General features: G+C 55.9%; 1 protein-coding gene across 3 annotated transcripts in view; it reads left to right on the forward strand.

Annotated features, from left to right (window-relative positions):
- orc5 (origin recognition complex, subunit 5) overlaps positions 1-25,479 on the forward strand; it is a 60,157-nt gene that overhangs the window by 17,475 nt on the left and 17,203 nt on the right. For all 3 annotated transcript variants that reach the window (XM_088645614.1, XM_088645616.1, XM_088645615.1), the window contains exons 11-13: positions 9,113-9,225; positions 9,952-9,999; positions 14,035-14,145. In XM_088645614.1, coding sequence (XP_088501740.1) covers positions 9,113-9,225; positions 9,952-9,999; positions 14,035-14,145 — 272 coding nt within the window. The remainder of the gene's footprint in view (positions 1-9,112; positions 9,226-9,951; positions 10,000-14,034; positions 14,146-25,479) is intronic.

Below are 25,479 nucleotides of genomic sequence, written 5' to 3' on the forward strand. Positions count from 1 at the left end.
GTCCCCAGACCTCTCTGCCCATGTCTGCTGTCTCTCTCTCTCTGGTCACCTCCCTGTGTGTCGTCCCCAGGCCTCTCTGCCCATGTCTGCTGTCTGTCTCTCTCTGGTCACCTCCCTGTGTGTCGTCCCCAGGCCTCTCTGCCCATGTCTGCTGTCTGTCTCTCTCTAGTCACCTCCCTGTGTGTCGTCCCCAGACCTCTCTGTCCATGTCTGCTGTCTGTCTCTCTCTGGTCACCTCCCTGTGTGTCGTCCCCAGACCTCTCTGTCCATGTCTGCTGTCTTTCTCTCTCTGGTCACATCCCTGTGTGTCGTCCCCAGACCTCTCTGTCCATGTCTGCTGTCTGTCTCTCTGGTCACCTCCCTGTGTGTCGTCCCCAGACCTCTCTGTCCATGTCTGCTGTCTGTCTCTCTCTGGTCACCTCCCTGTGTGTCGTCCCCAGACCTCTCTGTCCATGTCTGCTGTCTGTCTCTCTCTGGTCACCTCCCTGTGTGTCGTCCCCAGACCTCTCTGTCCATGTCTGCTGTCTCTCTCTCTGGTCACCTCCCTGTGTGTCGTCCCCAGACCTCTCTGTCCATGTCTGCTGTCTGTCTCTCTCTGGTCACCTCCCTGTGTGTCGTCCCCAGACCTCTCTGCCCATGTCTGCTGTCTCTCTCTCTGGTCACCTCCCTGTGTGTCGTCCCCAGACCTCTCTGCCCATGTCTGCTGTCTCTCTCTCTGGTCACCTCCCTGTGTGTCGTCCCCAGACCTCTCTGTCCATGTCTGCTGTCTGTCTCTCTCTGGTCACCTCCCTGTGTGTCGTCCCCAGGCCTCTCTGCCCATGTCTGCTGTCTCTCTCTCTGGTCACCTCCCTGTGTGTCGTCCCCAGGCCTCTCTGTCCATGTCTGCTGTCTCTCTCGGGTCACCTCCCTGTGTGTCGTCCCCAGACCTCTCTGCCCATGTCTGCTGTCTCTCTCTCTGGTCACCTCCCTGTGTGTCGTCCCCAGACCTCTCTGCCCATGTCTGCTGTCTCTCTCTCTGGTCACCTCCCTGTGTGTCGTCCCCAGACCTCTCTGCCCATGTCTGCTGTCTCTCTCTCTCTAGTCACCTCCCTGTGTGTCGTCCCCAGACCTCTCTGTCCATGCCTGCTGTCTGTCTCTCTCTGGTCACCTCCCTGTGTGTCGTCCCCAGACCTCTCTGTCCATGTCTGCTGTCTGTCTCTCTCTGGTCACCTCCCTGTGTGTCGTCCCCAGACCTCTCTGTCCATGTCTGCTGTCTCTCTCTCTCTAGTCACCTCCCTGTGTGTCGTCCCCAGACCTCTCTGTCCATGCCTGCTGTCTGTCTCTCTCTGGTCACCTCCCTGTGTGTCGTCCCCAGACCTCTCTGTCCACATCTGCTGTCTGTCTCTCTCTCTCTGGTCACCTCCCTGTGTGTCGTCCCCAGACCTCTCTGTCCATGCCTGCTGTCTGTCTCTCTCTGGTCACCTCCCTGTGTGTCGTCCCCAGACCTCTCTGCCCATGTCTGCTGTCTCTCTCTCTCTGGTCACCTCCCTGTGTGTCGTCCCCAGGCCTCTCTGCCCATGTCTGCTGTCTGTCTCTCTCTGGTCACCTCCCTGTGTGTCGTCCCCAGGCCTCTCTGCCCATGTCTGCTGTCTGTCTCTCTCTAGTCACCTCCCTGTGTGTCGTCCCCAGACCTCTCTGTCCATGTCTGCTGTCTGTCTCTCTCTGGTCACCTCCCTGTGTGTCGTCCCCAGACCTCTCTGTCCATGTCTGCTGTCTTTCTCTCTCTGGTCACATCCCTGTGTGTCGTCCCCAGACCTCTCTGTCCATGTCTGCTGTCTGTCTCTCTGGTCACCTCCCTGTGTGTCGTCCCCAGACCTCTCTGTCCATGTCTGCTGTCTGTCTCTCTCTGGTCACCTCCCTGTGTGTCGTCCCCAGACCTCTCTGTCCATGTCTGCTGTCTGTCTCTCTCTGGTCACCTCCCTGTGTGTCGTCCCCAGACCTCTCTGTCCATGTCTGCTGTCTCTCTCTCTGGTCACCTCCCTGTGTGTCGTCCCCAGACCTCTCTGTCCATGTCTGCTGTCTGTCTCTCTCTGGTCACCTCCCTGTGTGTCGTCCCCAGACCTCTCTGCCCATGTCTGCTGTCTCTCTCTCTGGTCACCTCCCTGTGTGTCGTCCCCAGACCTCTCTGCCCATGTCTGCTGTCTCTCTCTCTGGTCACCTCCCTGTGTGTCGTCCCCAGACCTCTCTGTCCATGTCTGCTGTCTGTCTCTCTCTGGTCACCTCCCTGTGTGTCGTCCCCAGGCCTCTCTGCCCATGTCTGCTGTCTCTCTCTCTGGTCACCTCCCTGTGTGTCGTCCCCAGGCCTCTCTGTCCATGTCTGCTGTCTCTCTCGGGTCACCTCCCTGTGTGTCGTCCCCAGACCTCTCTGCCCATGTCTGCTGTCTCTCTCTCTGGTCACCTCCCTGTGTGTCGTCCCCAGACCTCTCTGCCCATGTCTGCTGTCTCTCTCTCTGGTCACCTCCCTGTGTGTCGTCCCCAGACCTCTCTGCCCATGTCTGCTGTCTGTCTCTCTCTGGTCACCTCCCTGTGTGTCGTCCCCAGGCCTCTCTGCCCATGTCTGCTGTCTCTCTCTCTCTAGTCACCTCCCTGTGTGTCGTCCCCAGGCCTCTCTGTCCATGTCTGCTGTCTCTCTCGGGTCACCTCCCTGTGTGTCGTCCCCAGACCTCTCTGTCCATGTCTGCTGTCTCTCTCTCTCTAGTCACCTCCCTGTGTGTCGTCCCCAGACCTCTCTGTCCATGTCTGCTGTCTCTCTCTGGTCACCTCCCTGTGTGTCGTCCCCAGACCTCTCTGTCCATGTCTGCTGTCTCTCTCTCTCTAGTCACCTCCCTGTGTGTCGTCCCCAGGCCTCTCTGCCCATGTCTGCTGTCTCTCTCTAGTCACCTCCCTGTGTGTCGTCCCCAGACCTCTCTGCCCATGTCTGCTGTCTGTCTCTCTCTGGTCACCTCCCTGTGTGTCGTCCCCAGGCCTCTCTGCCCATGTCTGCTGTCTGTCTCTTACTCTGGACACCTCCCTATGTGTCGTCCCCAGGCCTCTCTGCCCATGTCTGCTGTCTCTCTCTGGTCACCTCCCTATGTGTCGTCCCCAGGCCTCTCTGCCCATGTCTGCTGTCTGTCTCTCTCTGGTCACCTCCCTGTGTGTCGTCCCCAGGCCTCTCTGTCCATGTCTGCTGTCTGTCTCTCTCTGGTCACCTCCCTGTGTGTCGTCCCCAGGCCTCTCTGCCCATGTCTGCTGTCTGTCTCTCTCTAGTCACCTCCCTGTGTGTCATCCCCAGGCCTCTCTGCCCATGTCTGCTGTCTGTCTCTCTCTGGTCACCTCCCTGTGTGTCGTCCCCAGGCCTCTCTGCCCATGTCTGCTGTCTGTCTCTCTCTGGTCACCTCCCTGTGTGTCGTCCCCAGGCCTCTCTGCCCATGTCTGCTGTCTGTCTCTCTCTGGACACCTCCCTATGTGTCGTCCCCAGGCCTCTCTGCCCATGTCTGCTGTCTGTCTCTCTCTGGTCACCTCCCTGTGTGTCGTCCCCAGGCCTCTCTGCCCATGTCTGCTGTCTGTCTCTCTCTGGTCACCTCCCTGTGTGTCGTCCCCAGGCCTCTCTGCCCATGTCTGCTGTCTCTCTCTCTCTAGTCACCTCCCTGTGTGTCGTCCCCAGACCCCTCTGTCCATGTCTGCTGTCTGTCTCTCTCTGGTCACCTCCCTGTGTGTCGTCCCCAGACCTCTCTGTTCATGCCTGCTGTCTGTCTCTCTCTGGTCACCTCCCTGTGTGTCGTCCCCAGGCCTCTCTGCCCATGTCTGCTGTCTCTCTCTCTGGACACCTCCCTGTGTGTCGTCCCCAGGCCTCTCTGCCCATGTCTGCTGTCTCTCTCTAGTCACCTCCCTGTGTGTCGTCCCCAGGCCTCTCTGCCCATGCCTGCTGTCTGTCTCTCTCTGGTCACCTCCCTGTGTGTCGTCCCCAGACCTCTCTGCCCATGTCTGCTGTCTCTCTCTCTCTAGTCACCTCCCTGTGTGTCGTCCCCAGACCCCTCTGTCCATGTCTGCTGTCTGTCTCTCTCTGGTCACCTCCCTGTGTGTCGTCCCCAGGCCTCTCTGTCCATGTCTGCTGTCTCTCTCTCTCTAGTCACCTCCCTGTGTGTCGTCCCCAGACCTCTCTGTTCATGCCTGCTGTCTGTCTCTCTCTGGTCACCTCCCTGTGTGTCGTCCCCAGGCCTCTCTGCCCATGTCTGCTGTCTCTCTCTCTGGACGCCTCCCTGTGTGTCGTCCCCAGGCCTCTCTGCCCATGTCTGCTGTCTCTCTCTCTGGACGCCTCCCTATGTGTCGTCCCCAGACCTCTCTGTCCATGTCTGCTGTCTGTCTCTCTCTGGTCACCTCCCTGTGTGTCGTCCCCAGACCTCTCTGTCCATGTCTGCTGTCTGTCTCTCTCTGGTCACCTCCCTGTGTGTCGTCCCCAGACCTCTCTGTCCATGCCTGCTGTCTGTCTCTCTCTGGTCACCTCCCTGTGTGTCGTCCCCAGACCTCTCTGCCCATGTCTGCTGTCTCTCTCTCTCTAGTCACCTCCCTGTGTGTCGTCCCCAGACCCCTCTGTCCATGTCTGCTGTCTGTCTCTCTCTGGTCACCTCCCTGTGTGTCGTCCCCAGGCCTCTCTGTCCATGTCTGCTGTCTCTCTCTCTCTAGTCACCTCCCTGTGTGTCGTCCCCAGGCCTCTCTGCCCATGTCTGCTGTCTCTCTCTCTGGACGCCTCCCTGTGTGTCGTCCCCAGGCCTCTCTGCCCATGTCTGCTGTCTGTCTCTCTCTGGTCACCTCCCTGTGTGTCGTCCCCAGGCCTCTCTGCCCATGTCTGCTGTCTCTCTCTAGTCACCTCCCTGTGTGTCGTCCCCAGGCCTCTCTGCCCATGCCTGCTGTCTGTCTCTCTCTGGTCACCTCCCTGTGTGTCGTCCCCAGACCTCTCTGCCCATGTCTGCTGTCTCTCTCTCTCTAGTCACCTCCCTGTGTGTCGTCCCCAGACCCCTCTGTCCATGTCTGCTGTCTGTCTCTCTCTGGTCACCTCCCTGTGTGTCGTCCCCAGGCCTCTCTGTCCATGTCTGCTGTCTCTCTCTCTCTAGTCACCTCCCTGTGTGTCGTCCCCAGACCTCTCTGTTCATGCCTGCTGTCTGTCTCTCTCTGGTCACCTCCCTGTGTGTCGTCCCCAGGCCTCTCTGCCCATGTCTGCTGTCTCTCTCTCTGGACGCCTCCCTGTGTGTCGTCCCCAGGCCTCTCTGCCCATGTCTGCTGTCTCTCTCTCTGGACGCCTCCCTATGTGTCGTCCCCAGACCTCTCTGTCCATGTCTGCTGTCTGTCTCTCTCTGGTCACCTCCCTGTGTGTCGTCCCCAGACCTCTCTGTCCATGTCTGCTGTCTGTCTCTCTCTGGTCACCTCCCTGTGTGTCGTCCCCAGACCTCTCTGTCCATGCCTGCTGTCTGTCTCTCTCTGGTCACCTCCCTGTGTGTCGTCCCCAGACCTCTCTGCCCATGTCTGCTGTCTCTCTCTCTCTAGTCACCTCCCTGTGTGTCGTCCCCAGACCCCTCTGTCCATGTCTGCTGTCTGTCTCTCTCTGGTCACCTCCCTGTGTGTCGTCCCCAGGCCTCTCTGTCCATGTCTGCTGTCTCTCTCTCTCTAGTCACCTCCCTGTGTGTCGTCCCCAGGCCTCTCTGCCCATGTCTGCTGTCTCTCTCTCTGGACGCCTCCCTGTGTGTCGTCCCCAGGCCTCTCTGCCCATGTCTGCTGTCTGTCTCTCTCTGGTCACCTCCCTGTGTGTCGTCCCCAGACCTCTCTGCCCATGTCTGCTGTCTCTCTCTCTGGTCACCTCCCTGTGTGTCGTCCCCAGACCTCTCTGCCCATGTCTGCTGTCTCTCTCTCTGGTCACCTCCCTGTGTGTCGTCCCCAGACCTCTCTGCCCATGTCTGCTGTCTCTCTCTCTGGACACCTCCCTGTGTGTCGTCCCCAGACCTCTCTGCCCATGTCTGCTGTCTCTCTCTCTGGTCACCTCCCTGTGTGTCGTCCCCAGACCTCTCTGCCCATGTCTGCTGTCTCTCTCTCTGGTCACCTCCCTGTGTGTCGTCCCCAGACCTCTCTGCCCATGTCTGCTGTCTGTCTCTCTCTGGACACCTCCCTGTGTGTCGTCCCCAGGCCTCTCTGCCCATGTCTGCTGTCTCTCTCTCTCTAGTCACCTCCCTGTGTGTCGTCCCCAGGCCTCTCTGCCCATGTCTGCTGTCTCTCTCTCTGGACGCCTCCCTGTGTGTCGTCCCCAGGCCTCTCTGCCCATGTCTGCTGTCTGTCTCTCTCTGGTCACCTCCCTGTGTGTCGTCCCCAGACCTCTCTGCCCATGTCTGCTGTCTCTCTCTCTGGTCACCTCCCTGTGTGTCGTCCCCAGACCTCTCTGCCCATGTCTGCTGTCTCTCTCTCTGGTCACCTCCCTGTGTGTCGTCCCCAGACCTCTCTGCCCATGTCTGCTGTCTCTCTCTCTGGACACCTCCCTGTGTGTCGTCCCCAGACCTCTCTGCCCATGTCTGCTGTCTCTCTCTCTGGTCACCTCCCTGTGTGTCGTCCCCAGACCTCTCTGCCCATGTCTGCTGTCTCTCTCTCTGGTCACCTCCCTGTGTGTCGTCCCCAGACCTCTCTGCCCATGTCTGCTGTCTGTCTCTCTCTGGACACCTCCCTGTGTGTCGTCCCCAGGCCTCTCTGCCCATGTCTGCTGTCTCTCTCTCTCTAGTCACCTCCCTGTGTGTCGTCCCCAGGCCTCTCTGCCCATGTCTGCTGTCTCTCTCTCTAGTCACCTCTCTGTGTGTCGTCCCCAGACCTCTCTGCCCATGTCTGCTGTCTCTCTCTCTGGTCACCTCCCTGTGTGTCGTCCCCAGGCCTCTCTGCCCATGTCTGCTGTCTGTCTCTCTCTGGACACCTCCCTGTGTGTCGTCCCCAGACCTCTCTGCCCATGTCTGCTGTCTGTCTCTCTCTGGACACCTCCCTGTGTGTCGTCCCCAGGCCTCTCTGCCCATGTCTGCTGTCTGTCTCTCTCTAGTCACCTCCCTGTGTGTCGTCCCCAGGCCTCTCTGCCCATGTCTGCTGTCTCTCTCTAGTCACCTCCCTGTGTGTCGTCCCCAGGCCTCTCTGCCCATGTCTGCTGTCTCTCTCTCTCTAGTCACCTCCCTGTGTGTCGTCCCCAGACCTCTCTGCCCATGTCTGCTGTCTGTCTCTCTCTGGACACCTCCCTGTGTGTCGTCCCCAGACCTCTCTGTCCATGTCTGCTGTCTTTCTCTCTCTGGTCATCTCCCTGTGTGTCGTCCCCAGACCTCTCTGTCCATGTCTGCTGTCTGTCTCTCTCTGGTCACCTCCCTGTGTGTCGTCCCCAGACCTCTCTGCCCATGTCTGCTGTCTCTCTCTCTGGTCACCTCCCTGTGTGTCGTCCCCAGACCTCTCTGTCCATGTCTGCTGTCTGTCTCTCTGGTCACCTCCCTGTGTGTCGTCCCCAGGCCTCTCTGCCCATGTCTGCTGTCTCTCTCTGGTCACCTCCCTGTGTGTCGTCCCCAGACCTCTCTGCCCATGTCTGCTGTCTCTCTCTCTGGTCACCTCCCTGTGTGTCGTCCCCAGGCCTCTCTGCCCATGTCTGCTGTCTGTCTCTCTCTGGTCACCTCCCTGTGTGTCGTCCCCAGGCCTCTCTGCCCATGTCTGCTGTCTGTCTCTCTCTGGTCACCTCCCTGTGTGTCGTCCCCAGACCTCTCTGTCCATGTCTGCTGTCTGTCTCTCTCTGGTCACCTCCCTGTGTGTCGTCCCCAGACCTCTCTGTCCATGTCTGCTGTCTCTCTCTCTCTGGTCACCTCCCTGTGTGTCGTCCCCAGACCTCTCTGCCCATGTCTGCTGTCTCTCTCTGGTCACCTCCCTGTGTGTCGTCCCCAGACCTCTCTGTCCATGTCTGCTGTCTGTCTCTCTCTGGTCACCTCCCTGTGTGTCGTCCCCAGACCTCTCTGTCCATGTCTGCTGTCTGTCTCTCTGGTCACCTCCCTGTGTGTCGTCCCCAGGCCTCTCTGCCCATGTCTGCTGTCTGTCTCTCTCTGGTCACCTCCCTGTGTGTCGTCCCCAGACCTCTCTGTCCATGCCTGCTGTCTGTCTCTCTCTGGTCACCTCCCTGTGTGTCGTCCCCAGACCTCTCTGCCCATGTCTGCTGTCTCTCTCTGGTCACCTCCCTGTGTGTCGTCCCCAGACCTCTCTGCCCATGTCTGCTGTCTGTCTCTCTCTGGACACCTCCCTGTGTGTCGTCCCCAGACCTCTCTGTCCATGTCTGCTGTCTGTCTCTCTCTGGTCACCTCCCTGTGTGTCGTCCCCAGGCCTCTCTGCCCATGTCTGCTGTCTGTCTCTCTGGTCACCTCCCTGTGTGTCGTCCCCAGGCCTCTCTGTCCATGTCTGCTGTCTGTCTCTCTGGTCACCTCCCTGTGTGTCGTCCCCAGGCCTCTCTGCCCATGTCTGCTGTCTGTCTCTCTCTCTGGTCACCTCCCTATGTGTCGTCCCCAGACCTCTCTGTCCATGTCTGCTGTCTCTCTCTCTAGTCACCTCCCTATGTGTCGTCCCCAGACCTCTCTGTCCATGTCTGCTGTCTGTCTCTCTGGTCACCTCCCTATGTGTCGTCCCCAGACCTCTCTGTCCATGTCTGCTGTCTGTCTCTCTCTAGTCACCTCCCTATGTGTCGTCCCCAGGCCTCTCTGCCCATGTCTGCTGTCTCTCTCTAGTCACCTCCCTATGTGTCGTCCCCAGGCCTCTCTGCCCATGTCTGCTGTCTCTCTCTCTGGACGCCTCCCTATGTGTCGTCCCCAGACCTCTCTGTCCATGTCTGCTGTCTGTCTCTCTGGTCACCTCCCTGTGTGTCGTCCCCAGACCTCTCTGTCCATGTCTGCTGTCTGTCTCTCTCTGGTCACCTCCCTGTGTGTCGTCCCCAGGCCTCTCTGCCCATGTCTGCTGTCTCTCTCTCTCTAGTCACCTCTCTGTGTCGTCCCCAGGCCTCTCTGCCCATGTCTGCTGTCTGTCTCTCTCTGGTCACCTCCCTGTGTGTCGTCCCCAGGCCTCTCTGCCCATGCCCACGTGGAGCTGCCCTGCCACTCCAAGTTCCTGCTGATCGCGGCGTACCTGGCCTCCTACAACCCCGCCCGCACCGACCGCCGCTTCTTCCTCAAGGTACGCTCAGGTGTGCGGCAGGACCCTCACCTTCCTCACCTTGTTGCGAGCGGCTCGGGCCCATCACTCTCGCCCTGGGCTCATCGGCATGGCTGCTGGGAGAGCTGTGCTTATCGGTCTATTGCTCTCACGGCCAGCGTCCTGCTCTGCACTGCAAACTCCTGCAGACCACTGGAATCTCAAGCTGTGGTGACACACAAGCTTCCTGTATTTAAACACAACCTGCTTGAAAACATGGCCGAAAAGCACAGGGGACGGGTATTGAGTTTCAAGTGCACTCGCCTTCGGCGCAATGTTTTTTTTCTTAAAATACAAAGACTTTGCTTTTCTTCCGGAATGGGATTTTTCCGTTATCAGCTCAGGAATTGGATCGCTAGACCAGTTGACCGAGGCTGCGTGTAGTGTCTGAGGGATTTCCTCAGAATAAACAGCGAAACACATACCAGAGGGCGTCAGTGCAGGCTGCGTGGAAGTGCATTTAACCTGCATTCAGGAGGTGCTTCTTTACCCAAAGGGTGGTGGAAGTGTGGAACAAGCAAGCCCAGCCACGTTGTTGCAGCTGATACCCTGGCTGCTTTCAAGAAACGGCTGGATGGGGTTCTGGGATCTGTTCATGAACTACCAGTCAGGGTCGATGGGCTGGATGGCTCCCCTCGTTTGTGGCCTTGTGTTCCTAAAAACAGCAGTAACACTGCCAGTGCTTCTCTTCTGCTTCCTCCACTCCAGCACCATGGGAGAATAAAGAAGACCAACTTCCTGAAGAAGCACGAGAAGGTGAGGGTGGATGCAGGGGGCAGCAGACCCAGTCTCTCTCTCTTTCTCTTTCTCTGCACACTGACGCTCTGACTCGTGTGCTCCTGGTGCTTCTCTCACTGATCTCTCTCTCTCTCCACGCTGACGCTCTGACTCGTGTGCTCCTGGTGCTTCTCTCACTGATCTCTCTCTCTGCACACTGACGCTCTGACTCGTGTGCTCCTGGTGCTTCTCTCACTGATCTCTCTCTCTCTGCACACTGACGCTCTGACTCGTGTGCTCCTGGTGCTGCTTCTCTCACTGATCAATTCAATTCAATTCAATTCAAGGTGCTTTATTAGCATGACCGATGGGTACAATCAGTGTTGCCAAAGCAAATAAAAATAATAAAATTAACATAGAACAAAACAAAAAATAGAAGTAAAATAAAATCTACAGACATGTTACAGACATTTACAACAAAGACATATTATAAAATACTGACATATACTGTAGGCGGCTGGAGCATTATTGGGAGACGGACTCACTGTTCCTCAGGCTGTGACAGGAGATCACATACTGGGCTGCCAGATCAACTGAGTTCCCTCCTCCCTCTCCCAGTAGGATTGGGACCTGTTGTGGTTTTGGCAGGTGTGGGAACTCTGGGATTAGATTTCTGAATTTCGGGAAGAATGTTTCTCTAATCCCAGAGTATCTGTCACAGTGCAGTAGGAAGTGCACCTCTGTCTCTATTTCTCCCCGCTGGCAGTGGGAGCACAGCCTGTCCTCTCTGGGCAGCCAGGTCTGCCTGTGTCGCCCAGTTTCTATGGCCAGGTTGTGGTCACTGAGCCTGTACTTCGTCAGGGTCTGTTTCTGTTTGTTATTTTTTATTTTGGTCAAATATTCAGCTAGTGTGTATTGTCTGTTTAAGGTTCTGTAGCATTCCAGTTTATGTTGTGTTTGTGTGTGTGTGTCCCAGTGTGTGAGATATTGCTGTTTGATCTGTGCTGTGATGTGGTTGAGTCTGGGTTGTGGTGCTCTAGCAGTGCTGTCCTGAGGCTGGTTAGTGTTGGTGTGGCTCAGGTCGGTGAGCCTCAGGACCAGCTGGCTCAGGGGGCTCTGTTTTGGGCTCAGCTCTTGGCTGAGCAGGGCTTTGTGGTGGTAGGAATTTTGGTCACTGTTTTTTAGGTGTAGCCAATACTTTAATATTCTTTTCTGTATGTTTATCAATAGTGGGTACTGGCCTAATTCGGCCCTGCACCCGTTGTTAGGAGTTTTTCTCTGCACACGGAGGATGATTCTACAGATCTCCATGTGCAGAGTTTCTGTGGGGTGTTTGTCCCATTGGGTGTAATCCTGGTCTGTGAGGGGACCCCAAACTTCACTGCCGTATAGGGCAATGGGTTGGATTACACTTTCAAATATTTGGAGCCAGATTCTTGTTGGTGGGTTGATGTTGAAGAGCCTCCTTCTTATTGCGTAGAAAGCCCTGAGTGCCTTCTCCCTCAGTGCCTTCACTGCCAGGTCAAAACTCCCGGAAGAGCTGATGGTGAGACCGAGATATGTGTAGCTGGATGTGTGCTCCAATGTGTTGTTGTTCAGTGTGAATTTGTACCTGTTTCCCTGAGGTCTGGCTTTCTTCTGGAAAACCATAACTCTGGTCTTGTCCAGATTGACTGTCAGTGCCCAGGTCTGACAGTACTGCTCCAGCAGTGCCAGGTTCTGCTGCAGCCCCTGTTCTGTGGGCGACAGCAGGACCAGGTCATCTGCGTAGAGCAGGAACTTGATTTCTGTGTCGTGTAGTGTAAGACCACTGATCTCTCTCTCTCTCTGCACACTGACGCTCTGACTCGTGTGCTCCTGGTGCTTCTCTCACTGATCTCTCCCTCTCTCCACGCTGACGCTCTGACTCGTGTGCTCCTGGTGCTTCTCTCACTGATCTCTCTCTCTCTGCACACTGACGCTCTGACTCGTGTGCTCCTGGTGCTTCTCTCACTGATCTCCCTCTCTCTGCACACTGACGCTCTGACTCGTGTGCTCCTGGTGCTTCTCTCACTGATCTCCCTCTCTCTGCACACTGACACTCTGACTCGTGTGCTCCTGGTGCTTCTCTCACTGATCTCTCTCTCTCGGCACACTGACGCTCTGACTCGTGTGCTCCTGGTGCTGCTTCTCTCACTGATCTCTCTCTCTCTGCACACTGACGCTCTGACTCGTGTGCTCCTGGTGCTTCTCTCACTGATCTCCCTCTCTCTGCACACTGACGCTCTGACTCGTGTGCTCCTGGTGCTTCTCTCACTGATCTCTCTCTCTCTCTGCACACTGACGCTCTGACTCGTGTGCTCCTGGTGCTTCTCTCACTGATCTCCCTCTCTCTGCACACTGACGCTCTGACTCGTGTGCTCCTGGTGCTTCTCTCACTGATCTCTCAATTCAATTCAATTCAATTCAAGGTGCTTTATTAGCATGACCGATGGGTACAATCAGTGTTGCCAAAGCAAATAAAAATAATAAAATTAACATAGAACAAAACAAAAAATAGAAGTAAAATAAAATCTACAGACATGTTACAGACATTTACAACAAAGACATATTATATAGACATATCTCTCTCTCTCTGCACACTGACGCTCTGACTCGTGTGCTCCTGGTGCTTCTCTCACTGATCTCTCTCTCTCTGCACACTGACGCTCTGACTCGTGTGCTCCTGGTGCTTCTCTCACTGATCTCTCTCTCTCGGCACGCTGACGCTCTGACTCGTGTGCTCCTGGTGCTTCTCTCACTGATCTCTCTCTCTCGGCACACTGACGCTCTGACTCGTGTGCTCCTGGTGCTTCTCTCACTGATCTCTCTCTCTCTCTCTGCACACTGACGCTCTGACTCGTGTGCTCCTGGTGCTTCTCTCACTGATCTCTCTCTCTCTCTGCACACTGACGCTCTGACTCGTGTGCTCCTGGTGCTTCTCTCACTGATCTCTCTCTCTCTCTGCACACTGACGCTCTGACTCGTGTGCTCCTGGTGCTTCTCTCACTGATCTCTCCCTCTCTCCACGCTGACGCTCTGACTCATGTGCTCCTGGTGCTTCTCTCACTGATCTCTCTCTCTCTGCACACTGACGCTCTGACTCGTGTGCTCCTGGTGCTTCTCTCACTGATCTCTCTCTCTCTGCACACTGACGCTCTGACTCGTGTGCTCCTGGTGCTTCTCTCACTGATCTCTCTCTCTCTGCACACTGACGCTCTGACTTGTGTGCTCCTGGTGCTTCTCTCACTGATCTCTCTCTCTGCACACTGACGCTCTGACTCGTGTGCTCCTGGTGCTTCTCTCACTGATCTCTCTCTCTCTGCACACTGACGCTCTGACTCGTGTGCTCCTGGTGCTTCTCTCACTGATCTCTCTCTCTCTGCACACTGACGCTCTGACTTGTGTGCTCCTGGTGCTTCTCTCACTGATCTCTCTCTCTGCACACTGACGCTCTGACTCGTGTGCTCCTGGTGCTTCTCTCACTGATCTCTCTCTCTCTGCACACTGACGCTCTGACTCGTGTGCTCCTGGTGCTTCTCTCACTGATCTCTCTCTCTCTGCACACTGACGCTCTGACTTGTGTGCTCCTGGTGCTTCTCTCACTGATCTCTCTCTCTGCACACTGACGCTCTGATTCGTGTGCTCCTGGTGCTTCTCTCACTGATCTCTCTCTCTCTGCACACTGACGCTCTGACTTGTGTGCTCCTGGTGCTTCTCTCACTGATCTCTCTCTCTGCACACTGACGCTCTGATTCGTGTGCTCCTGGTGCTTCTCTCACTGATCTCTCCCTCTCTCCACGCTGACGCTCTGACTCATGTGCTCCTGGTGCTTCTCTCACTGATCTCTCTCTCTCTCTGCACACTGACGCTCTGACTCGTGTGCTCCTGGTGCTTCTCTCACTGATCTCTCCCTCTCTCCACGCTGACGCTCTGACTCGTGTGCTCCTGGTGCTTCTCTCACTGATCTCTCTCTCTCTGCACACTGTGTGCTCCTGGTGCTGCTCCTCTCACTGATCTCCCTCTCTGTCTCTCTCTCCCCCCCTGCCCCCCCAGACCAGCAATCACCTGCTGGGGCCCAAGCCCTTCCCTCTGGACCGACTGCTGGCCATCTTCTACAGCATCGTGGACAGCCGGGTGGCTCCCAGTGCCAGCATCTTCGCCCAGGTCAGCCCGGGCCCCGGCGCGCCCTTGTCTTCTCCTCCCTGCGCCCTGGCTGTACCGCTTTTGTCTGAACCCTTTCACCAGGGCTCCGAAATGATTGCTCGCTTGGGGTATAAAGTCAGTTTGTGCACCACTCGGGGAGCTGCGTCAGCATGCGTAGGCTGCAAAGAAACAGGTAAAGGTTTATTCCATGCTGTAAAGAGCAAAAAAGGAAACAGCGTTTTGGCTGAAGGTGAAGAAGGGGGCTCCACAGTCGAAACATTGTTTCCTTTCTTCTCTTTTTAGCGTGGAATAAATCTTTTACTTGTTCCTCCATCTCACCTCTGTGTAGAAACCCAGCTGCTTTTCTCCCTCTTGTCCACAAGGTGGCAGTGCAGGTCTGTCCAGTTCAGCAGGCTTTGTTGGCGTGACTGATTTACAATACAGGCGTAGGACCAAAGCACGTTTGCATATAACACACAACACACAGAGCATTACTGGGAGACGGGCTCACTGCTTATGAGGCTTTGCTTCAGAGGTTGCGCTTGTTGCGCAGTATAATCACTGTGGTTGTGTGCAGTATGTCCTTGTGTGTGTGTGTGTGTGTGTGTGTGTGTGTGTGTGGACGCGCATATCACTGTCAATGTGGGACGGGATCTGAGAAAATGTACCCACCAAGGTAAGAACTCCCGACAAACAGGCAGTGTGTGGGCATTCCTCTGGTGTCAATCACTTTTCTTCATAAAACAAACACCGTCTTTCAAATCTTGCATTCCCAGGAACGTTGGTGGACCAGTAGGGTCCAGTAGGGTCCCAGTCCTCTGAAACTGAGTTTCCTAGCCAGCACTCCGGGGGACATGGCTGTAAGAGGGTCCTCATGAAGGGATGTTAATCTGCTTGTTGGCTGTTAGAGATCGCACAAGAGTTCTTGTGAGAGCAGGGGTGTTAACCCAGGTGTCCTGGCTCCGTGCTGCTCTGGGCTCCCCGGGTTTCCCCCGTAATTCAGGGGGTGGGACGTCTTCGCCCTCCTCCCCCTGATCCGCTGTCCGGCCCCCCTCTCCCGCGCGCTGATCTTGGTGATGAAGGAGGTTGTGAGCGCTGTGGAGGCGCCGATACGAGGGGTCTCAGCCGGACGTCCCGCGGGCAGGTGAGCTTGGGGGGGGGTGGGGTGTTGATGGCCCTAGCATGGCGGCCCCCTGAGGGGCCAGCGCACAGCACCAATAAAGTACACCTCGATCAAAACCTTCATGCGCAGACTGAAGACTTTTGTGTGTGAAAGAAGCCCCGAGTCGGGAAACACAGCAAAGAAAAATCCAGATGTAGACTGGTGTGGGAAGGGAGGGCAGTGGTCTGACTGGTTAGTAAAGGGTGGCGTGGGCCCAGTAAGCCGGGCTGTGTGACTGGCCTCCAGGCTGTGCTCTGTGCAGGCGCCCTGGCACTGAGCTGTGTGTTTGGATTAGGCTCATTAGCTAGATAAGAGGACAGGGCTTAGAGGGGCGAATATCTGTGTAACTACTTCCCACTCCCCCTTCTGTCTTGGGACATCAGCCACCCTCTTTCAGCCATGTCCGTTGTCCTGGCTGTGGTGCCGGTCAGTCCCTCCCAGTGTCCAGATTCTGATATCCCTTCCGCTGGAGTGGGCTGCCGACTCATGGGGTTACTGAAGAGCCTGTCGGCTCCCAGGCACTGCATGAGTTACACCTTATGCGTAAAGAAACTGTAAGTATCAAAACAAACAAGAGACTGGTAGTAAAGTACACAGCGGTCATGGTGCAGGAGGGACTGGTAGTAAAGTACACAGCGGTCATGGTACAGGAGGGACTGGTAGTAAAGTACCAGTAAGGTCATGGTGCAGGAGAGACTGGTAGTAAAGTACACAGCGGTCATGGTGCAGGAGGGACTGGTAGTAAAGTACCAGTAAGGTCATGGTGCAGGAGAGACTGGTAGTAAAGTACACAGCGGTCATGGTGCAGAAGAGACTGGTAGTAAAGTACACAGCGGTCATGGTACAGGAGGGACTGGTAGTAAAGTACACAGCGGTCATGGTGCAGGAGGGACTGGTAGTAAAGTACCAGTAAGGTCATGGTGCAGGAGAGACTGGTAGTAAAGTACCAGTAAGGTCATGGTACAGGAGGGACTGGTAGTAAAGTACACAGCGGTCATGGTGCAGGAGGGACTGGTAGTAAAGTACCAGTAAGGTCATGGTGCAGGAGAGACTGGTAGTAAAGTACACAGCGGTCATGGTGCAGAAGAGACTGGTAGTAAAGTACCAGTAAGGTCATGGTGCAGGAGAGACTGGTAGTAAAGTACACAGCGGTCATGGTGCAGGAGAGACTGGTAGTAAAGTACCAGTAAGGTCATGGTGCAGGAGGGACTGGTAGTAAAGTACACAGCGGTCATGGTGCAGGAGGGACTGGTAGTAAAGTACCAGTAAGGTCATGGTGCAGGAGAGACTGGTAGTAAAGTACACAGCGGTCATGGTGCAGAAGAGACTGGTAGTAAAGTACCAGTAAGGTCATGGTGCAGGAGGGACTGGTAGTAAAGTACACAGCGGTCATGGTGCAGGAGGGACTTGTAGTAAAGTAAACAGCGGTCATGGTGCAGGAGAGACTGGTAGTAAAGTAAACAGCGGTCATGGTGCAGGAGAGACTGGTAGTAAAGTACACAGCGGTCATGGTGCAGGAGGGACTGGTAGTAAAGTACCAGTGAGGTCATGGTGCAGGAGAGACTGGTAGTAAAGTACCAGTGAGGTCATGGTGCAGGAGGGACTGGTAGTAAAGTACACAGCGGTCATGGTGCAGGAGGGACTGGTAGTAAAGTACACAGCGGTCATGGTGCAGGAGGGACTGGTAGTAAAGTACCAGTAAGGTCATGGTGCAGGAGGGACTGGTAGTAAAGTACACAGCGGTCATGGTGCAGGAGGGACTGGTAGTAAAGTACCAGTGAGGTCATGGTGCAGGAGGGACTGGTAGTAAAGTACCAGTAAGGTCATGGCGCAGGAGGGACTGGTAGTAAAGTACACAGCGGTCATGGTGCAGGAGGGACTGGTAGTAAAGTACCAGTAAGGTCATGGTGCAGGAGGGACTGGTAGTAAAGTACACAGCGGTCATGGTGCAGGAGAGACTGGTAGTAAAGTACACAGTGGTCATGGTGCAGGAGGGACTGGTAGTAAAGTACCAGTGAGGTAATGGTGCAGGAGAGACTGGTAGTAAAGTACCAGTGAGGTCATGGTACAGGAGAGACTGGTAGTAAAGTACCAGTGAGGTCATGGTGCAGGAGGGACTGGTAGTAAAGTACACAGCGATCATGGTACAGGAGAGACTGGTAGTAAAGTACACAGCGGTCATGGTGCAGGAGGGACTGGTAGTAAAGTACACAGTGGTCATGGTGCAGGCGGGACTGGTAGTAAAGTACCAGTAAGGTCATGGTGCAGGAGGGACTGGTAGTAAAGTACCAGTGAGGTCATGGTGCAGGAGAGACTGGTAGTAAAGTACCAGTGAGGTCATGGTGCAGGAGGGACTGGTAGTAAAGTACCAGTGAGGTCATGGTGCAGGAGAGACTGGTAGTAAAGTACCAGTGAGGTCATGGTACAGGAGAGACTGGTAGTAAAGTACCAGTGAGGTCATGGTGCAGGAGGGACTGGTAGTAAAGTACACAGCGGTCATGGTGCAGGAGGGACTGGTAGTAAAGTACACAGCGGTCATGGTGCAGGAGGGACTGGTAGTAAAGTACCAGTAAGGTCATGGCGCAGGAGAGACTGGTAGTAAAGTACCAGTGAGGTCATGGTACAGGAGAGACTGGTAGTAAAGTACCAGTGAGGTCATGGTGCAGGAGGGACTGGTAGTAAAGTACACAGCGGTCATGGTGCAGGAGGGACTGGTAGTAAAGTACCAGTGAGGTCATGGTGCAGGAGGGACTGGTAGTAAAGTACCAGTGAGGTCATGGTGCCTTATTCAGTAATGGAAAGAAATGGGTTTGTAGTAAAAATAATCTTAGAACTGTGAAGTTACTGTTGTAGTGAAATCACGGTACTGTACTTACGCCCACAACCTGCAAGGTTCTAAGAATAATGACTACAATTCCTTCTGTTAGAGGAGCGTGTGCACAGCATGGGGGGGCACCCCCAGTACTCCAGGGGCGCGGTCCTGTGGGTAATTCAGGTACTAGCAGTTAAAAACTGCAGCTGACGAAGAGCCTCAAACCAGGTGATCCGAGTGTGCAGTCCAGGTTCAGTAATGAGGATCGGAGACGGAATGAAAACCAGCAGGGCCCTCAGGCCGGAGTCGTCCTATAGAACCGTGAAAGTCGTGATCACAGCGTACTGGTAAAAAGAAGGCCAGCAATTATTGGAAAAGGAACAGGACACCTTTTCAATGAGGGGAAAGACCCCATTAAAATCCCGCAGTGAGGACTGATCGTCACCACTGTAGACCCCAGCCAGCATGGTCGGTCTGTCCATCTGCCTTAACTGAACCCAGCGGGATCTGGAAGCTTGCAGTCAGGTTGTGTCCAGCTTGCAGGGGCTATGGCACGGATCAGACACTAGGTGGCAGTGTGCTCCAGGCAAGAGGGGGAGAGAAGGGCCCAGCTACGATCTTGCTGTCTTTTCTTCCTCTTCTAAAGGCTGCGGGTCTGAACTTCTCCTTGTTTCTTCTGGCTCTGGCTTGTCTGTGTTGACGTGGAGGATTTATGACTCCTTTTAGTGCATTGACCAGGGCAGAAATAGGTAAACGAGTAGACACTGACGGAGGAATCCAAGTGCTGTATCACAGCTGCGTGGCACGTTGTGTACTTGTGCTCTGTGTGTACCGAAGCTCACTCCTGGCATTCCTCGCCCGGGTGTTGTGCGTGCCTGCCTCGCTGTTCTGAGGAGGCGCTCTCCTCTGCCCGCACAGCTGTGTGTACAGTGAGGGACTGCGGACAAGTGGCGGCGCCTGGCCTCCGCCAGGCAGGGCAGGGAAACGTCTTGACTGGCTCCCAAGGCTGTGTATTACTGGAGGCTCATCGGGCACTGCAAGAGCACACTTGACACCACTGCACTGCTGTGATTCTGACTCACAATGGCACTACCAGTGACCCACACTGCCTCCCTCTCTCAGCTCTCCCAGTGACCCACACTGCCTCCCTCTCTCAGCTTTACCAGTGACCCACACTGCCTCCCTCTCTCAGCTCTCCCAGTGACCCACACTGCCTCCCTCTCTCAGCTCTCCCAGTGACCCACACTGCCTCCCTCTCTCAGCTTTACCAGTGACCCACACTGCCTCCCTCTCTCAGCTTTACCAGTGACCCACACTGCCTCCCTCTCTCAGCTCTCCCAGTGACCCACACTGTCTCCCCCCCTGAGCTCTCCCAGTGACCCACACTGCCTCCCTCTCTCAGCTCTCCCAGTGACCCACACTGCCTCCCTCTCTCAGCTCTCCCAGTGACCCACACTGTCTCCCCCCCTGAGCTCTCCCAGTGACCCACACTGCCTCTCTCAGGTCTCCCAGTGACCCACACTGCCTCCCTCCCTCAGCTCTCCCAGTGACCCACACTGCCTCCCTCTCTCAGCTCTCCCAGTGACCCACACTGCCTCCCTCTCTCAGCTCTCCCAGTGACCCACACTGCCTCCCTCTCTCAGCTCTCCCAGTGACCCACACTGCCTCCCTCTCTCAGCTCTCCCAGTGACCCACACTGCCTCTCTCAGGTCTCCCAGTGACCCACACTGCCTCCCTCCCTCAGGTCTCCCAGTGACCCACACTGCCTCCCTCCCTCAGGTCTCCCAGTGACCCACACTGCCTCTCTCAGGTCTCCCAGTGACCCACACTGCCTCTCTCAGGTCTCCCAGTGACCCACACTGCCTCTCTCAGGTCTCCCAGTGACCCACACCGCCTCTCTCAGGTCTCCCAGTGACCCACACTGCCTCCCTCCCTCAGCTCTCCCAGTAACCCAGAGTGACTCAGCTCATACCACAGCACGTTCCCTCCCTCGTTGTGCCCAAGTCTCTCAGCTCAATCATACCACCCTGTCTCTTTTCTTAGCGAAGCGTTTCTCATACATTATTGAATGAAGTTTTTTTTATGACTTTCAGAATAAGGTAGAAGAAGAGATCCTTTAAATTTTTAATATTCTACATGAAATATACATGATCTAGTTTTCCTCAAAGTACTGGCACTAAACCTTTAGCAGATCATGCTGTCCGAAACAACTCTGGCATGGAAGAACTGGGAGCTAGGAATGGAGGAGTGTGGAGGGGAGGAGGAGAGGGCGGAGGAGTGTGGATGAGGGAAGGAGGGGAGGGTGGAGGAGTGTGGATGAGGGGAGGAGAGGAGGGCGGAGGAGTGTGGATGAGGGGAGGAGGGGAGGGCGGAGGAGTGTGGATGGAGGGGAGGGCGGAGGAGTGTGGATGAGGGGAGGAGGGGAGGGCGGAGGAGTGTGGATGGAGGGGAGGAGGGGAGGGCGGAGGAGTGTGGATGGAGGGGAGGAGGGGAGGGCGGAGGAGTGTGGATGAGGGGAGAACTGAACTGGAAGATGCTGGGGGTCAGGGGCAGGAATCCAGGGCTGACTCCCTGCACCAAACTCCTCAAGGAAACACGTCACTCTGATTGATCCTCGGCTGTCCTTGTGACTGTGCCATAACTTCCCGCGCTCGTCACGTCTGTAGAATGCCGTTAAGTAACTCGGTAGCTCATTCGTACCACCAAGGTCAAACCCATAAAACTGAGGGGGGCTCATTGCTGTGCCCCCGGAGCTCTGTGCTCTGCATGTGACGTGAGTTCCAGTCTCTCACACAGCTGTGCAGGTGTGCTGGGACACCAGGTGAGCTGCCTCCCTCCCTGTTCCCCTCTCCCCTCTCTCTCCTATCGCTGCCTCCCTCCCTGCTCCTCTCTTTCTCCTATCGCTGCCTCCCTCTCTCCCTGCTCCTCTCTCTCTCCTATCGCTGCCTCCCTCTCTCCCTGCTCCTCTCTCTCTCTGTCTCTCTCCTATCGCTGCCTGCCTCCCCTCTGTCCCAGCTCTTGATAGATGTGTTTGTCCCTGCGGCGGGAGGGCTCGTGTTTTGGATTTAGTGTCTGTGTTAGTACAGTGTGCTTGTTGGAATGTGTTAGAATGTGTGTGCGATTCTCCAGCAAGTCACTTCATCTTCCCAGTCATCTGAAGACCATAAACACCCCCCAGCCCATCACTGCTCTCCTGGGCTGACCCTCAGAGAGTGCAATTACCTTGTAGTGCAGGGGAGAGGGTTAAATCACTGCAAGGAGATCCATATATCCCGTCAGTGGGCTGCAGTTGTAGACTTGATTTGTTTCAGTGCAGTGCCAGGAGAGGGTCAGTGATGATAAATCAGCATCGTTTATCACGTGTTTGACCAATTTCCCATCAACTTGCAATCACGCTAGCTCAATGGCAGGGCTTTGGTGTTCCTTATCACCTATAAAAGGAAGAGTTCATGACCTGCTTTTAGGTTTGTCAGGATTATTCTGTTAATAGTGTTCAATATTCGTCATGGGCAAAAGAACAGTTTGGTGTGCTGTGCTCGCCCCTGCGATTATAGAGAATTCGGTGTTCGTGTTGTGAGCTTGGACATCGCTTCGCACTGTGTGGTTGGTTTTGTCGATTTATTGTCATGTTTGTGTGCTGCGCTCCGGGTTGTCTTGCTGGGAAGCTCTGTTTGTTTCGTTTTTCATGTGCCCATATGCAGCTCTTTAGTGGGGCTGTTGTCCGAGCTATACTGTGCTGCAGGAGAGTGTCGCAACCTGGGTCTGCTCTTCCAGGGTGAGGTGTAGACGTGAGGTGAAGGAGGGGGTAGGGCTGGGGTGGAGCAGGGGCTGATGTGGAGTAGAGGTGGGGCTGGGTGGGGTGGGGTAGAGGCAGGGCTGGGTTGAGAGGACAGACTGAGGTGGAGTAGGGGTGGGGCTGAGGTGGAGTAGGGGAGGGGCTGGGTGGGGCAGAGAGGCTGAGGTGGAGTAGGGGTGGAGCTGAGGTGGAGTAGGGGGGGGGCTGGGTGGGGCAGAGAGGCTGAGGTGGAGTAGGGGTGGGGCTGGGTGGGTAGGAGAGGCTGAGGTGGAGTAGGGGTGGGGCTGAGGTGGAGTAGGGGTGGGGCTGGGTGGGGCAGAGAGGCTGAGGTGGAGTAGGGGTGGGGCTGGGTGGGGCAGAGAGGCTGAGGTGGAGTAGGGGAGGGGCTGGGTGGGGCAGAGAGGCTGAGGTGGAGTAGGGGTGGGGCTGGGTGGGGCAGAGAGGCTGAGGTGGAGTAGGGGAGGGGCTGGGTGGGGAGGAGAGGCTGAGGTGGAGTAGGGGAGGGGCTGAGGTGGCGTAGGGGAGGGGCTGGGTGGGGAGGAGAGGCTGAGGTGGAGTAGGGGAGGGGCTGAGGTGGAGTAGGGGTGGGGCTGAGGTGGGGCAGAGAGGCTGAGGTGGAGTAGGGGAGGGGCTGGGTGGGGAGGAGGGGCTGAGGTGGAGTAGGGGTGGGGCTGAGGTGGAGTAGGGGAGGGGCTGGGTGGGGAGGCGAGACTGAGGTGGAGTAGGGGTGGGGCTGGGTGGGGAGGTCGGAACAGGGGTTGAACCTTGCTGTGAGTTTGCATCTCCCAGCCAACTTGCTTAGCTTGTCATATACATGGCTTTTCATCATGTTTCATAAAGGATTTCCGAGAGCTTCACGGGCAGGAGAGGCAGCCTCAAGCCTTCCTCATCCAGGTCCTGCTAGGCCTCCTTGACCCCCTCTGGCCGGTTAAAACCCACGACCGGCTAGCTGAGAGGCAGCACCGCCCTCGGGAGCCTGTTTTTCCCAGGCGCGGGGTTGGTAGGTGGGCCTTGCTCTGATTTTCCCTGGGCCTGTGCCTGTGATTCGTGCCCATGCTTGGCTGACGCTCGGAGGATGTCAGAGATGAATCTGCTGGAAAGTTTTCCGAGATGCCCTCTGCTGAAGCAGATCATCGGTGTCATATTCTCCACCCCCCCCGTCTCTCTGGTGCGGAGCGAACAGCTTGTAAAACAGGTTAATTTACTCGGGCTCGTTATTCATGTCTAATTATGCAGCTCATTTGTGGCTGATCAGATTGCCGGGTTTTGAGAGAGGTGCTGAACAATCTGCGCTGAGAACCGCAGAGAAATGCAGATTTGGTCCGCCGTCGCCTGTGAAGAACACAGGACTCGTGGTTCCCTCTCTCCTGTCTCCTCTCTGTCTTTCGCTTCATTTCAAGGGTTTTTGTTGACCCTTCCAGTGCTGCCCAAGCACGACAACAGGCGGTTCACTCTAGCGGTGACGGGTAACTGGCCTGCAGTCCTCGGAACAAGTGGATAAAGCAGAATAGTCAATAAGATTAAAATACACGGTCTTCTGATCAGCCGGAAGAGAACGTTAAATTGAAATCAATGAGCAAATATTCACATGATCTTCAGTGTGGCAGAAACAATGGTTTCATTCCTACAAGTCCTGGCAGCACAGTCAAAGTCAGCAGACACGTCAGAGCCGGTGGGAAAGAGCTTTCTCTCCTTCGATCTTCTCCTCCCCACACTCTGTGTACTCGCTCCCCCTGTTCATCGCTGCGCGTCTTCCTGGGCCCCGCCAGCGGGCGGCGTGCATAGATCTGGGGATCTGCGCGGGTTCCTCTCGGGATCGGTAGAGCCGCAGTCGGGATCTCCTTCGCTGCTCACTGACACAGGCTGACAAGCACACACAGCACACACCACACCCCCCATCACACACACCACACAAACAACACAAACACCACACACCACACCACACAAACACCACACACCACACCACACAAACAACACAAACACCACACACCACACCCCCCATCACACACACCACACAAACACCACACACCACACCCCCCATCACACACACCACACAAACACCACACACCACACCCCCCATCACACACACCACACAAACACCACACACCACACCCCCCATCACACACACCACACAAACAACACAAACACCACACCCCCCATCACACACACCACACAAACACCACACACCACACCCCCCATCACACACACCACACAAACACCACACACCACACCCCCCATCACACACACCACACAAACACCACACACCACACCCCCCATCACACACACCACACAAACAACACAAACACCACACACCACACCCCCCATCACACACACCACACAAACACCACACACCACACCCCCCATCACACACACCACACAAACAACACAAACACCACACACCACACCCCCCATCACACACACCACACAAACACCACACACCACACCCCCCATCACACACACCACACAAACACCACACACCACACCCCCCATCACACACACCACACAAACAACACAAACACCACACACCACACCCCCCATCACACACACCACACAAACACCACACACCACACCCCCCATCACACACACCACACAAACAACACAAACACCACACACCACACCCCCCATCACACACACCACACAAACACCACACACCACACCCCCCATCACACACACCACACAAACACCACAAACACCACACACCACACCCCCCATCACACACACCACACAAACACCACACACCACACCCCCCATCACACACACCACACAAACACCACAAACACCACACCCCCCATCACACACACCACACAAACAACACAAACACCACACCCCCCATCACACACACCACACAAACAACACAAACACCACACACCACACCCCCCATCACACACACCACACAAACAACACAAACACCACACACCACACCCCCCATCACACACACCACACAAACAACACAAACACCACACACCACACCCCCCATCACACACACCACACAAACACCACACACCACACCCCCATCACACACACCACACAAACACCACACACCACACCCCCCATCACACACACCACACAAACACCACAAACACCACACCCCCCATCACACACACCACACAAACACCACACACCACACCCCCCATCACACACACCACACAAACACCACAAACACCACACCCCCCATCACACACACCACACAAACACCACACACCACACCCCCCATCACACACACCACACAAACACCACAAACACCACACACCACACCCCCCATCACACACACCACACAAACAACACAAACACCACACCCCCCATCACACACACCACACAAACACCACACACCACACCCCCCATCACACACACCACACAAACACCACACACCACACCCCCCATCACACACACCACACAAACACCACACACCACACCCCCCATCACACACACCACACAAACACCACAAACACCACACACCACACCCCCCATCACACACACCACACAAACAACACAAACACCACACCCCCCATCACACACACCACACAAACACCACACACCACACCCCCCATCACACACACCACACAAACACCACACACCACACCCCCC

This window comes from Lepisosteus platostomus, chromosome 9, assembly GCF_059453375.1.
Source record: "Lepisosteus platostomus isolate fLepPlt1 chromosome 9, fLepPlt1.hap1, whole genome shotgun sequence".
In the NCBI taxonomy this organism is placed as follows: Eukaryota; Metazoa; Chordata; class Actinopteri; order Semionotiformes; family Lepisosteidae; genus Lepisosteus; species Lepisosteus platostomus.